The sequence below is a fragment of the Aquarana catesbeiana genome, linkage group LG11 (genome assembly GCF_042186555.1).
Source record: "Aquarana catesbeiana isolate 2022-GZ linkage group LG11, ASM4218655v1, whole genome shotgun sequence".
NCBI classification, from domain to species: Eukaryota; Metazoa; Chordata; class Amphibia; order Anura; family Ranidae; genus Aquarana; species Aquarana catesbeiana.
The window spans coordinates 19,579,702-19,595,070 of NC_133334.1; the positions used below are offsets into that span (position 1 = coordinate 19,579,702).

Here is a 15,369-nt window from a genome sequence, read left to right on the forward strand (position 1 = left end):
TGCAGAGAAAGGGGGTTCTACAAAATATTGACTCGGGGGGGGGGGCGCCATACAAATGTACCCCCCCCCCCCACACTATTCACATATTTATTTGTAAGACATTTTGAAAACCATTTATCATTTTCCTTCCACTTCACAATTATGTGCCACTTTGTGTTGGTCTATCACATAAAATCCCAATAAAATACATTTACGTTTTTTGGTTGTAAAATGACAAAATGTGGAAAATTTCAAGGGGTGTGAATACTTTTTCAAGGCACTGTATCGGCGCATTTTTGCTAATACTGATACTCGCAAAAAATGCCTAGCTTAGGCAATGATACCAGTATTGATGCAACCCTAATATATATGTGTATATATATATATATATATATATATATATATATAGACACACACACATGCATGGGTGTTTGAGCTTTGGGATGCACACGCTGATGCAATAGGTTGTGCACACCTATGATCGGATCAATGCCGCATCCAAAAGCCATACTTCCCTTTTAACAACCAGCAACACCCAAAAGCAACTATATATTTTGTGAAAGCAGAGGCCCTGTAGAATAAAATGGTGGCAGTTAAAAAAAATGTATGGCACATGATATTTATGCAAATGATTGTTTAATATATATTTTCAGGAAAAAATATGTTAAATTAACTTAAGTGCACACATACACAATACAATACTCTTTTTTTTTTTGCAAAATATAAAAGATGAGGTCATGCCGAGTAAATAGATACCAAACATGTAAAGTTTTAAACATCCGAGAAATTATTAGATTTTTTTTAATCAGCTCTAAAAAATGGTTTGTTAAATTAACTTAGAAAATGAAGGCAGGGCTTTGCATTCAGCTTTTTAATTAAATTACATTATAAAACATATATTACCAAAACTTCCATTTCTGTTTGAAGTCAAAACGAGAAACTTGTAAAAATTAATTAGCATCAACTATTTATTGCAAGCTATTTTAGCTTAACATTCAGTGTTTTCCCAATTAAAGATATTTAGCTAGGAAAACTTAAATTAAACGATACGTATGAATTTAAAATGTTATGTCATGTTGGAAAAACATTGTCTTATTCATTACAGAGCTGAAAATTTTGCACGGTGCTTTATATACTTTCATATTAGCCCCGCCCTTGAGGAGCTCACATAAGCTTCGGCTAGCACCTGTCAGAGAATGACTACCAGACATTGGTTAACAGAAAAGTGTATGCACGAAGAATAGCTAATAGAAATGTGCACGAGCGCAGGATTCTCGGCAGAATGGTGACTAGGAATGCGCACGGGCGCACACACATGAGTACGGGTACACATATTGGTGCCAGGCGGACTATTTAAAGGGGCTCCTGTTCATGCTCCAGTGCTGGCTGGTCTTTCAGCTGTGTCCTGCTATTACTCTGCTTGTTCCCTTGTTGCTGACTTGGATTGCCTCTGACCTGAACTTGGATCCTGTCTCTGCTCTGTCCCCAGTTCCTGACCCTGGCTTTGTTCTTGACCACATCTCTGACTTATGTCCCGGTACCTTGCTGCCTGCCTGCCGCTGACCTCGGCTGTCCCTGTGACCATGCTGCTGCTCTGCTCTCCCATCTGCTTCAAGTGCCTATCCGGCTGTCTTCTGCATCAGCTCTGCTCATCACAGCGAGTTCCTGTCTCAAGCCCTCTGGGAGCTCTGACAGGCCTCGTATCTGGAACCCCCCAGCCTGTATGAAGTACCCTTTATCTTCGGCTGGATCAGCTACTGTTGCTGACCTGACATTTTGGCAGCCTGCCAGGGTCTGCATCTCCTGCTGCAAGCACTCCTATCAACACCTGCCTGCACTCGTGTTCGTCCTGTCACTCGGCACCCCCTGTTCCACCGTTAGCGGGACCTAGCCTGGAGATACAAGAGAGGCCAACCTCGTCATTTCAGTCTCCCATTAGGTACAGGACAGCGCCACTCCAAGTGCCGATGTCGCTGCTCTGATGAATCCACCACTAAACAGGATGCTTGCAAAAGTATGCTCATCCAGCGAACACTGTAACCAAAGATAGGAAGACACTGGTCAACAAGAGCTCCAAGTGTACATAATATGAAGAGCGGCTTCCTTTCACCCCACCCACAGGGGCTTAGTCAAAGAAGGCTCTATGACTAAGTCCTTCTGTAAAGGGTGAAATGCATCAGTGGGCAGTAGGGGCTGAGGACGCTCTTCATTCTATGTACACTTGGAGCTGTTGGTGTGCGGTGTCTTCTTATCTTCCTGCCCTCAAGGAGCATACAATCTGAGGTTCCTAGCTCATATACGGGGGGTGAGCTCAGTGTTCGGTTTGAATGTAAGTTTGGACCCAACACTGGCTGGTTGGACATATGTCCAAATGATGAATGTTTAGGGTGTTCAGTGTGGACAAAGGTGATGTCAATGGTTGCTAGTGTGCAGCGGCTGCTTCCTTACCACCCTTGATGTCAACTAGCCCATTCATTTACATGTCTGGGAATCCCCAACCAGATGAGCAAATGGGTGGGGAACAGAGCGGAATCCCCATCCACATATGCAAATTAGCATTAGATCATTGCCTAAATATGGCCACATGCCCATATTTGGGAAATAGTTACATAGTTACATCGTAGGTGAGGTCAAAAAAAGAAACAAGTCCATCAAGTCCAAACTATGTCAAATATGCCATGGCCTTATTTAGGCAATGATGTGATCACTATCCATGTCCCTTTCTTTAGATAGCTAATGACACATTAGGAACTTGGGATCGGTCGGATGTGTCATATCGTATTTTTTTTTTTGGCAAGTCAACGGCAGTGAACATTGTGATTGACGATAGATTTACAACAAGGGGCACTTTTGGGGGATTTTTTTTTTTTTTTAAAGGACTTATCAAACTGCTTAGGTGTCCATGTTTCTGGGTGACATCTTTTTTTCTTCCTGTGACTGCATAGGGGTCTTATTTATCCCATACTCATTCACGTGGAGGGAGGGCAGTATCTGGGGGCCACCATATTTTTAAAGGGGGCTTCCAGATTCCAATAAGCCCCCTGCCAGCAGACCTCCACAACCACTGACCAAGGGTTGTGGGGATGAAGCCCTTGTCCTCATCAACATGGCACCCCCCCCCCCATATTGAGGGCATGTTACCTGATAATGTATTGGGGGGGGTTGGCGGTAGGCGCATGCTCGTCCCCCCATCTCCAGCCCAGCCAAGAAGCATGCTCAGATTAAGGGTCTGGTATGGATTTTTAGGGGCACCTCATGCTTTTTTGTGTGTGGAATCCCCCATTAAAATCCATACCAGACCTGAAGAGCCTCTGCATAAAAATATCTATACATCATGTTTGGGGGGGTCAAAGTCTTTTTCTAGCAAAAAAATAAATAAAAAATGCTTATTTTAGCATGTGAAAAATGTTGGTTGTTTTAACCAGCAAGTGGTTAAATAACGGAATGGCTTGTGTAGCAATGATACATACATTGTATCTTTTTTTTTTTTGTGCCATTTTTTTACATTGTATCTTTTTTTGTGTTTTATTTCTTCTTTAAAGAGGACAAATAAGGATTATAGCTGAAGATGCAGCACCTGTAGGAACACGGCCAGAGGTTTTATTTTATTTTCCAGCCTTCAATGCGCCGTACAACCTCCTCGGTTTATGAAAAGCCTTTTCTTTTCTCTTTTTTAAGGTTTATTATCTGCAGTTTGAAAACCACCTGAAAGGATACAGCGGGCAAGTTCTCCTTCCCAGACGAGCTCAGCATGGCGGCTCCCCATTAGGAAAGACGTTTGCGCTGATAATTCAATCGTGTTCCCTGAAAGCTCGGAGCCAAGCGAGCTGGTAATGTTTGACTTTGGTATCCTCCTGCAAACATCTGACACCAGACTGAGCACTACCAAGGGCATGCCTTCCAAAACGCTCTAAAAATGATGTTTTCAAGAAATAATTCTCCAAAAAAGTTAACTTCATTTTGGATGGAGCCATAAGCAAGCTTCAGAGAAGCTGCCAACACAAGGACAATACAGCTCTGTACTCTATAATTCATAAATGGTCAAATAGGACACTCTGAAGTAACACTGGGAGCTTGCTGACAGAAGAGGAGTGCACAGTAAGTAGAAGATTGAATGCAGAAAAAAGACCAAGTGGTCCATCGAGTCTGCCCTTTTTTTTATATACACTATATTACCAAAAGTCTTGGGACACCTTTACACGCACATGAACTTTAATGGCATCCCAGTCTTAGTCCGTAGGGTTCAATATTGGGTTGGCCCACCCTTTGCAGCTATAAGAGCTTCAACTCTTCTGGGAAGGCTGTCCACAAGGTTTAGGAGTGTGCCTATGGGAATGTTTGACCATTCTTCCAGAAGCGCATCTGTGAGGTCAGGCACTGATGTTGGATGAGAAGGCCTGGCTCGCAGTCTCTGCTCTAATTCATCTCAAAGGTGTTCTATTGGGATGAGGTCAGGACTCTGTGCAGGCCAGTCAAGTTCCTCCACCCCAAACTCGCTCATCCATGTCTTTATGGACCTTGCTTTGTGCAAGGTCCACAAATAATACTCTTATGCCGCGTACACACGAGCGGACTTTACGGCAGACTTTGCCCGGCGGATGGGATTTGGTCGGACAATTCGATCATGTGTGGGCTCCAGCAGACTTTGTTTTCTCAAAAGTTGGACGGACTTAGATTTGAAACATGTTTTAAATTAATCCGTCGAAATCGAGTCCGGTCGAAAAGTCCGCTCGTCTGTATGCTAGTTCAACGGACAAAAAGCCACGCTAGGGCAGCTATTGGCTACTGGCTATGAGCTTCCTTGTTTTAGTCCGGTCGTACGTCATCACGTACGAATTCGACGGACTTTGGTGGATTGTGTGTAGGCAAGTCCGTTCATTCAGAAAGTCCGTCGTAAAGTCTGTCGAAAAGTCCGCTGAGCAAAGTCTGCCGTGAAGTCCGCTCGTGTGTACGCAGCATTAGTATTAGTAGTAGTAATGATACTATTTCAGTAAGTAGTCGTGATGCTCTTTCAGTAAATTGTAGTGATATTCTTTCAGTAGCCTCCCTGGCGGTACGATTACGTCAGATTTTTGCGTCTCAAAGCGGTACAATTATTTTGCATAGAAATTTGGCGTTTTCTATTGTAGGCCTGTAATTCTTATCAATAACACACTTAAATCTGTCCAAACAAGAGTCTAGTAGATATCCCGGGTATGATGAAGTTTGAAACACAAAATCATAAATTATAATATAATAAATAAATATAAATAATTATATAAAAGAATAATATAATAATAATAAAATGAATTTCCCCATGATTCACTATCGCCCAATTGTAAGTGTTCTAATTTACTATCGCTGTTTTCTAGCTGGTCTAAAGCCACTTTTGATGTAAAGGGACACTTTTTGGTTGCCGTGCCCAATCTCCAGTTTCCAGGCAGAAAGAACAGTATATATCATATAAAACTGCATGCAGGGCATTGGACAAAGCACTGGGGACAAAAGGGATGTGAAATGATGTCATACAGTAATGTAAGCTGTAAGATTACACTGTAGTGTATGTATTATGATTTTTAAATTTTTTGAATTTGTGGCCAGGCTCCGCCCCAGCGCGTTGCGACGCTCGCAGAGAACGGAGCCCGGCACACAGAGGCTTCGGGCGGAGGACAGAGCCCGCAGACACCGCGGGGGACATTGCAGGATCCTGGGGGCAAGGTAAGTAAACCGCACCAGGATCCTGCAATGCAATCCCGAATGTGGCTCGGGGTTATCGCTAATGGTGCTGAAATTGAACCCCGAGCCACACTCGGGAAAACCGCCAGGGAGGTTAAGTAGTAGTGATACTAAAAGAGTATCATTACTACTTTACTAAAGGAGTATTCCTCTTAATTACTGGAAAAGTATCATTACTACTTACTGAAAGAGTGTCAATACTACTTTACTAAAAGAGTAGGTAGTAGTGATACTCTTTCAGTAAGTAGTATTAATTCTCTTTTAGTAAAGTAGTAGTGATACTCTTTCAGTAAGTAGGAGGGATGCTCCATCACTGCTCGGCCAGAAGGCTGGGGGCGAGTTACTGACCACGCTATATACTGTAACCACAGTGAAGGAAGGTCAGGTCACACACCTGTAGGGTCTGGCAGGGGTGCCTTAATAACAAGATTGGCTGCACAGATTTACAAAATAGAATTTAGCAGGTAAAACAATTCACATACGTCTCCAGCTTTGTATTCAGTTGTTCATATTTCAAACCTTACTCCGGCCAAAATGTATTTAAAGTATAACTAAAGACAAAACTTTTTTTATTCCGTTTTGGATGGAGTGGAAAAGGATTAGAACCCCTGCCAGGTTTTTCTTGTCACCAGTGTCCCCTGTTAGGGAGAGTCACCCTCTCTATTTGTCTTTTTTATGGAAGTGTAAGAAAATTACACATTTTGGGTTGTCCCCAGAATGGTAGTAAAGGGGAAATCTTCCTATGGGGACTTTCGTTTTGGTGACAACCAGAAATGTTCTCACTTTAGCCCAGGGGTCTCAAACTGGCGGTCCTCTGTACACACGATCGGACATTCCGACAACAAAATCCATGGATTATTTTCCTTTGGCTGTTGGCTCAAACTTGTCTTGCAGACACACGGTCAAACAAAGTTGGTCGGAAATTCTGATCGCCAAGAACGCGGTGACGTACAACACGTATGACGAGCCGAGAAAAATGAAGTTCAATAGCCAGTGCTGCTCTTCTGCTTGATTCCAAGCATGCGTGGCACTTTGTGCGTCGGAATTTTGTACACACGATCGGAATTTGCGTGAACAGATTTTGTTGTTGGAAAATTTGAGAACCAGATCTCAAATTTTGTGCGACGGAAATTCCTATGGAAACTGTCTGATGGAGCCTACACACGGTCGGAATTTCCGACAACAAGCTCCGATCGCACATTTTACGTTGGAATGTCCGACCGTGTGTACGGGGCATAACAGTTGAAAAACTACAAGTCCCATGAGGCATTGCAAGGCTGACAGTCACAAGCATGACTCCCACAGGCAGAGGCATGATGGGACTTGTAGTTTCGCAACAGCTGGAGGGCCGCCAGTTTGAGACCCCTGCTTTGCAATATCCTGGGTAATAGTACCGTTATGATACAATTTGAGACAGGAGGGTTAGGTTGGTCCTTCTCATGAGCGCTTACAAAATATAAAATATAACCACGCTAATGAGTGAAAATGTACCAAAGCGGCGAGCACGCCGCACGACGCATTAGATATCGACGGCTGTGGTATCTATAGAACAAAGTGCTGCACTGCTGACAAAATTAGACATAAAATGTAGAAATCACAAAGTGAAATGTATCAAAAAGTGCATAAAAAAATCACAATAATGAATGTCCATATGACCAGAGATTAGTCCACATTACCTGCACTGTTTTTAGCAATACAGTGCAAAGTATTTATATCAGTGAGTTAGGGCTTGTTCACACTAGTGGCTGGGAACCCCGTGGATGAACCGTGCTTTTACCTTTTCCCGACCTGTAAGCAGGTGCAGTCTACCTTTTCCACTGCAGGTGGCGCTCTTCTGCAGTGGCACTGCAGTTGGAGAGGAAGGCAAGAGAAACACAGCTTCTCTATAGTTTCCTGGGTCACTGAGGAAACATCCAAAAGGATGCCGCTGGCTGTTGGACTCTGTCAGCCATCTTGGGTCAGGCAGAGCCTATTTAAAGCCCTGGCGCTCAGTTGGGAGTTGGTAGAGTAGGGACTACTACTACTCCTATGGAAACTGTCTGATGGAGCCTACACACAGTCGGAATTTCCGACAACAAGCTCCAATCGCACATTTTACGTCGGAATGTCCGACCGTGTGTACGGAGCATAACAGTTGCAAAACTACAAGTCCCATGAGGCATTGCAAGGCTGACAGTTACAAGCATGACTCCCACAGGCAGAGGCATGATGGGACTTGTAGTTTCGCAACAGCTGGAGGGCCGCCAGTTTGAGACCCCTGCTTTAGTGGGATTTCTTCTCACCTCCTGTTTGGTTATGGGACAGGAAGTAAAGGGAAATCTCCCCAAAGGGAACAGATGACAAAAAAAAAGGGAAAGGAGGTATAACATTCCCTTACGCTATCCAAAATGAAAAACAACTTTTACGTTTTTTTAGCAGAAAACTTAAAAGTTTTAGTTCTATTTCATGTTTAATAGAATAGGCAAAGTCCATTGCTAGTGGTTACTTATCCTAGAGGCATTCATTCCTCAAGGAACCCCAAGCAACCTCTGGAGGAACTTTAGGGTTCCATGGAATCTTGGCTTGGTTAGTCAAATCTGTAATTTTTGAAATTTCAACAAAAAACAGAAAAACTCATTTATATCTTAAATCTACAACACCGACAACCAGAAACCCAGTAACTTACTTGTTGCAGTCGACGTGAAGCAAGATATGAGAGGCGCTGACCGTCAAAGCCACTTTGTGCCACTGTCCATCCGCCAGACGGTAGGGGAAAGCTTCTGTCCTCGACTTTCCATTATATCTGTAGTGGTATCTGATTTCATCCCTTAAACCGCTGCTCTCCAGTTCAAAGAAGCTGCAAGACAAGAGAAAAGGATGAGTCAGAGAGCCGGGCCTGTCCAGGAAAAGCGAGAAGTGCACCAAGGTGGGAGGATGGAAAGATAAGATGAAGCCATCTGCTCTCAGGAGGTGGACGCATTATCTTGAAGGATGGACATGGACAAGAAACAAGAGATTCTACAAGAAGAAGCAAGGAGAGGGGTCGTATTTTTCCATTTCGACACAAAAGAGACAGGAGGAGTGACAGGTGGATAGAACCAGAGATACGGATATAGACAAATACCGTTACATTGTTACATTGGAACAAAGTCCATTGAGTTCAACCGATATAAAGAAAAAAAAGAATAGAACTCGGTACCCACAGCTAATCCAGAGGAAGGCAGAAAACTCTTATAAAGAATGGACAATGCACTGCGAATAGGTGAAAAAACTTTCCTGATCCTCCCCAAGGCAATTAGATACATCCTAAGACTAAATCCGGCCATAGATGGTTCGAATCTCGTCCGGTTCAGCAGAGACCGGCCAAGATTCCAACCTTCTATAGGAAGGCTGATTGATGGATCAACTTGGGTACAACCAGCATGTCAGACTTTTACATGCATTTGTTGCCGGTGTGTCAGGGCTGGGCTCAGCCCTTCCTTCACAGAGCTGGCCGCTCAGCTGTCGGCTAATTGCCAGCTCCTATCTCTCCACAGTAACTCAGCTGTTGATGATATCCTGCTCATCAGTCCTGCCTACTTAAGCCGTCCAGTCCAGAGGAGCTCTGCCTTCGCCTTGGTCAACATCACAGAAACTATCTCCTGCGATCCTGTTAAAGACTTGCTTTGCTGACATCCCTTCTGGCTCCAGATCCTGCTTGCTGTTCCACTACATTGATCCCTGACTTCTGGCCTGGCTGACTATCCGTTCCGGTTACTGAACTTTGGCTATGTTTTGACTACGTTTGTTCTTTTTACTTTTATTATTAAACAAGTGTGATTTAACTGTACTTCTGTCTCGGTCTGATTTCATGGTTTCTGACACAGTGGGTATAGCAGCTAGCAATAATCACTGCGTTCTCCCAGCAGGGACGGTTCCCCTCACCCCCTCCCCCAGTGGAAGAACACAATAGCGCTTGCAGGGGGGATTCCCTGATCAACAATGACTGTGTTGATGGAGGAATCAAGTGGTAGCAGAAAAGAAAATGGAGTCATCATCTATAGCTCGCCTTAGGCTGGCCATACATGGAGCAACTTTCTTTCCTGCAACAACGGGTTCAGGAAAAAAAATTGCTTGATTCCCCCCATCAACACAGACAGTTCTGACAGTGGAATACCTCCTGCCGGGGTGTGGTCTTCTCCAGGCAGGGGGGCGGGGGTCTTCTCCAGGCAGTGATTATTGCTAGCAGCTATAGCAGCCGCTAGCGATAATCGTAGGCAGGGCCGGGACAAGGGGTGGGCAGGAGGGGCGGCTGCCCTGGGCACAGTGGTTGATTGCAGGGATGGGGCGCCCTGACCCTAACCCCAAGGGAAGGGGGGTGCAGTTTGGCATATTTTCCCCAGGCACTGGATGACCTTGCCTCAGCACTGATCATAGGTAAAACCCTGTATGCTGGTTGTCCCCAAGTTGATCGATCGATCAATCAACTTGGTATATTCAGCCTGCTCATACACGGTTTGAATTCCGTCCAGTTCCTACTGAACAGGCTGAGATTTGAGCCAAGTAAGGCCTACCTTAGGATTAAAGGTACCTACAATCTTTGTCATGTAGGAGTGCTGAACCTTATGGAGATGCATTATAGCATGTTGGTTGGTTTGCGGTCCTAGAGGCTGCTCACCGGCAACTGCGTGGGGGGAGGGGGATTTGAAAGGATGAGAGCATCACACCAGCGTGTCCTTTAAAAGATTTTATTTTGCAACAGCCAACTAATTTCTGGGGCTTTTCCAATACAGACACCTACATATTCTATCTATTTAAGCCCTGATGAAGGGGGAGTGCTGAGCCCCCTGAAACGCGTAGGCTGTTGCAAAATAAACTCTTTCAAAGGACTATACAAGCTGGTGTGGTGCTCTCATCCTTTCAAAACTTAAGTGTTAAAGATGGGGCTTTTTTTTTTCGCCTCCTCCACCCCCTTACTCACCTCTGAGCACTTTCCCTTGGCTCCACCCCCTACCCACCTCCCAGTGCTGCCTCTTTAAGAGAAAACAGATCCAAATATAATTCTGTGGTGTTAAGTAAGTTATATGGAATTTGTTATTGATAATAGGAAAAGCAGTGAAAAAGATCTCCTACAGCCATCAACAATTGATCCCCCCCACCAACAGAGACCCTCAGCAACAAGAGATGCCCTGCAACAAAATACCCCCTAGCAAAAACAGGTCCACCCCAGGAACAATATTACCTCCCATCAGCAACAATAGATCTCCGAGCAGACAGCATTAATAGACCCTCTAGCAGCCAACAACAATAGACCCTCCCCCCAACAGTAGATCCCCCTACGAATTATCCAAAATAACGAAACACCTAAACAGATGGAACGGAATGAATTAAAAAATAATAATAACAATAAAAAGTTTTCATTATTATTGTTGTTTATTATTATTAATTTGTTACGTTCCATTTGATTAGATACGGCATCCATTATTCGTAACTTCGGATGAATTCGTATTCATTACGTTCACTAACAGCCAAATTTGAAAGGAAAATTCCAATACCTATAATAGTTAGTAATAGTCAAGTTATTATTAGTTAGTTACTATTTCAGATTTTCGAATTCCGATTTTACTAATTTTTGAATTTTTGAATTTACTAATTTACGAATATTCAAATTTACGAATTTTAGAATTTTGGAATTTACAAATTTTTTAATTTACGAATTTACAAATTTACGAATTTTTGAATTTACAAATTTTAGAATTTTTGAATTTACAAATTTATGAATTTACGAATATTCAAATTTACAAATTTTTGAATTTATGGATTTTTGAATTTTTGAATTTACGAATATTCGAATTTACAAATTTTTTCATTTACGAACATTCGGAAAAAATCGGTAAATGGATTTTCGTTAATTCGGAATTTGTCGAAATTCGTTAAAAAACAAATTCGGAATGAAACTAATTGCACATGTCTAGAGCCGGTACACCTGTGCAAGACCGAAGGGAAGGCCGGAGATCAGATCTAAGGTAGCTCTACCTGCATTTAAATCTTCAATGAAAACGACACGATCAATCCGCCGGCACCGATCATGTGACCAGGGGTTGCCATATTCAACAAAAGGAAAGTCTTTTAACTCTGAATAATATCAAATAATAAAGTAAAAGGGCAAATAATGAAATGAAAGCCTTTTTGATTTCCACTTGCGGCGCTCTCGTTAGGAATACAACACGATGTTCCGGCTGCGGCGCGGCCTCACAATTCCCCGCCGCAGAATTTAAATGGTTTATCTGCTTCTTCCAGGACGTGTTTCATTTTTGCACAACCCGGCCAAGAGTCGGAGTCGTACAGACGGTCTTTGTTAGCCAATAATTTACAAGTGATTTCCCCGAGGCGCGCCGGCACAAATGTCGCCGGCATCCATCAAAGTGTCGGGCGAACTTACTGCTCACAAGCTTCTATGCGTCCCTATGACATTTTACCGCCTTGCCCGGCAAAAAACACGAATTCACTGCACAGCTGTGACCGCGATGCAACCGCCGCAAACCTGGGAAACAGCTCCGGTGGTGAACACTGCGCCGGGACATGGCGAGGAACCTGAGTGGCGGCAGATCCCGCCGTATGGTTTCATATATATATAGGGAATAATATTTGATTCAATGACGTTTTTACAAATCACAGAGGTATTCCGGAATTCATCAAGGATTTGGTGCAATCAGAGGCGACCTGCGACTTCCAATGTGACACCTTGATTGTTTATTTATTTATTTATTTAAGGTACTTATATAGCGCCGTCAATTTACGCAGCGCTTTACATATACATTGTACAGTCACATCGGTCCCTACCCTCAAGGAGCTTACAATCTAAGGTCCCTAACTCACATTCATACATACTAGGGACAATTTAGACAGGATCCAATTAACCTCCCAGCATGTCTTTGGAGTGTGGGAGGAAACCGGAGTACCCGGAGGAAACCCACGCAGGCACAGGGAGAACATGCAAACTTCAGGCAGGTAGTGGCGTGATTGTTCTATACTGTATATTAGTGATCTCCAAACTGCGGCCTGGGGACCGGATGCGGCCCTTTGCTTGCTTTTATCCAGCCCTTGGGGTGCTGTTTTATTCACTGACATCAATGAAGGGCACAATTCCTACCAATGACATCAACAATGGGGCACAGTTCCTCCCATTGACACCAACAATGGGTCTCAATGACACCAATGATGGGGCACAGTTCCTCCCATTGACACCAACAATGGGTCTCAATGACCCCAATGATGGGGCACAGTTCCTTCCATTGACATCAACAATGGGGCTCAATTACACCATTGAAGGGGCACAGTTACTCCCAATGACACCAACAGTGGGACCCAACGACACCAATGAAGGGACACAATTCCTCCCAATGACACCCACCAATGGGGCCCAATCACACCAATGAAGGGGCACAGTTCCTCCCATTGCCACCAACAATGGGGCCCAATGATACCAATAATGGGGCACAATTTCTCCCAATGACAGTCCGGCCCCCCTAAAGCCTGAAGGACAGTAAACTGTCTATCGGGTTAGAAAGTTTGGAGACCCCTGCTGTACATGATAAGCATGCAACAGCAACTCTCTGACATGGAAAAAAGGGATCGTGTCAGGAAAGCTCTGTCAGGAGACAGAATGATACCCGCAGACAATTCTCTGTTTCCTAAACCTCTCTAAGAAGGGGCGCGTTACCGCGCGCTAATGTGCACGCGCATCCATGCACATGCATACACACCAATATGCGCAAGAATGCCGCACATGCTGTGACAGATAAAGCTGCCAAATGGGTTATTTAAGCTGGATCAGTACCCAGGATCAGTGCTGTCTCTGTTACCTCTTATCTGCATCTGCTCCTGAGTTACTGACCCAATTTTCACACCTCAACACCCAAACATTTTGGTCCTGCTACATTTTTTGGGTGGTATTGCAATGCAAACCTCAGAAGTTAGAGTACAATAACCCCCAACATTGGTGTCAGTGGAGGCAACAATAACCCCCAACATTGGTGTCAGTGGACAAAATAATAACCTCCAACATTGGTGTCAGTGGATGCAACAATAACCCCCAACATTGGTGTCAGTGGACACAATAATAACCTCCAACATTGGTGTCAGTAGAGGCAACAATAACCCCCAGCATTGGTGTTAGTGGACACAATAATAACCTCCAACTATGGTGTCAGTGGATGCAATAATAACCCCCAGCATTGGTGTCAGTAGAGGCAACAATAACCCCCAGCATTGGTGTTAGTGGACACAATAATAACCTCCAACTATGGTGTCAGTGGATGCAATAATAACCCCCAGCATTGGTGTCAGTACTATTAACCCCCCTTCTTAGTAGTCTCTGGCAGTAAAATGTAACCCCCCCCTCCTCCCCTTCCCCTGTGGTCATGGCAGTGCAGTTTAACCTGCCAGTGGCAGTGAAAGTTAACCCCCAATCCCCCAACAACCATATTGGTAGTTACCGACATTGAAATGTAACCCTTATCACCACTCACCCTGCCTAATGCCCCGTACACACGGTCGGACATTGATCGGACATTCCGACAACAAAATCCTAGGATTTTTTCCGATGGATGTTGGCTCAAACTTGTCTTGCATACACACGGTCACACAAAGTTGTCGGAAAATCCGATCGTTCTGAACGCGGTGACGTAAAACACGTACGTCGGGACTATAAATGGGGCAGTGGCCAATAGCTTTCATCTCTTTATTTATTCTGAGCATGCGTGGCACTTTGTCCGTCGGATTTGTGTACACACGATCGGAATTTCCAACAACGGATTTTGTTGTCGGAAAATTTTATAGCCTGCTCTCAAACTTTGTGTGTCGGAAAATCCGATGGAAAATGTCCGATGGAGCCCACACACGGTCGGAATTTCCGACAACACGCTCCGATCGGACATTTTCCATCGGAAAATCCGACCGTGTGTACGGGGCATTAGTGGTTAGTGACAGTGAAAGTTAACCCCTCCCCCACCACCCCAATTGGCTTCCCCTCGCATTGGTGGTCATGGCAGAAAAAGTTATTTCCCCAATCCTCCTGGTTGGTGCTCACCTACCCATCACATACATTGTACATGCAGTTGCTGTACAATGTATCATTTTAGGAGTTTGTTCTTGCAGACTTGTAGAGTCATTGACTTTAATCCAAAGGTGAGAGAGTAAGAGAAAGACCGAATGTTGGGCTTGTGATAAGCGAAAGGAACGTAAAAGTTGGAGTTTTGGACAAAAAAAGGTGACTATTCTAATCTATTCTTTTCTATTCTATTGAAATTTGAATTTATTCTATTTGAATTTTGGGAAATGGTTATATTCTTTCTATTCTATTGTTTTTTAAATTCTATTATTTTCTATTCTATTATAGTCTATTCAATTTTTTTTTATATTCTATTCTTTTCTTATGTATTCAAATTTATTCTATTTGAAATTTGAATTTCAGAAGATGGTTATATTCTTTCTATGTTATTCTAGTCTATTCGTTTCTTATTCTGTCCTTTTATTTTCTATTCTATTTTGTTCTATTAGGAAATTGAAAAAGCTATTCGAATCCAAAAACTTTTTGAATTTGAAAACTATTCGTAAACTTTTCGAATATGATTTGAATTCGAAAAGCATTCGAAAACGATTTGAATTTCGTCTGAATTATTTTTTTTTTTAGTCATTTTGGATTGGTTTAAATTC

The 15,369-nt window shown here is 43.4% G+C and overlaps 1 protein-coding gene across 2 annotated transcripts in view; it reads right to left on the reverse strand.

Moving 5' to 3' along the window:
- The window catches only part of NELL1 (neural EGFL like 1), a 1,046,888-nt gene that overhangs the window by 812,698 nt on the left and 218,821 nt on the right, over positions 1-15,369 (reverse strand). For both annotated transcript variants that reach the window (XM_073604029.1, XM_073604030.1), the window contains exon 4: positions 8,360-8,530. In XM_073604029.1, the coding sequence (XP_073460130.1) occupies positions 8,360-8,530 (171 nt within the window). The remainder of the gene's footprint in view (positions 1-8,359; positions 8,531-15,369) is intronic.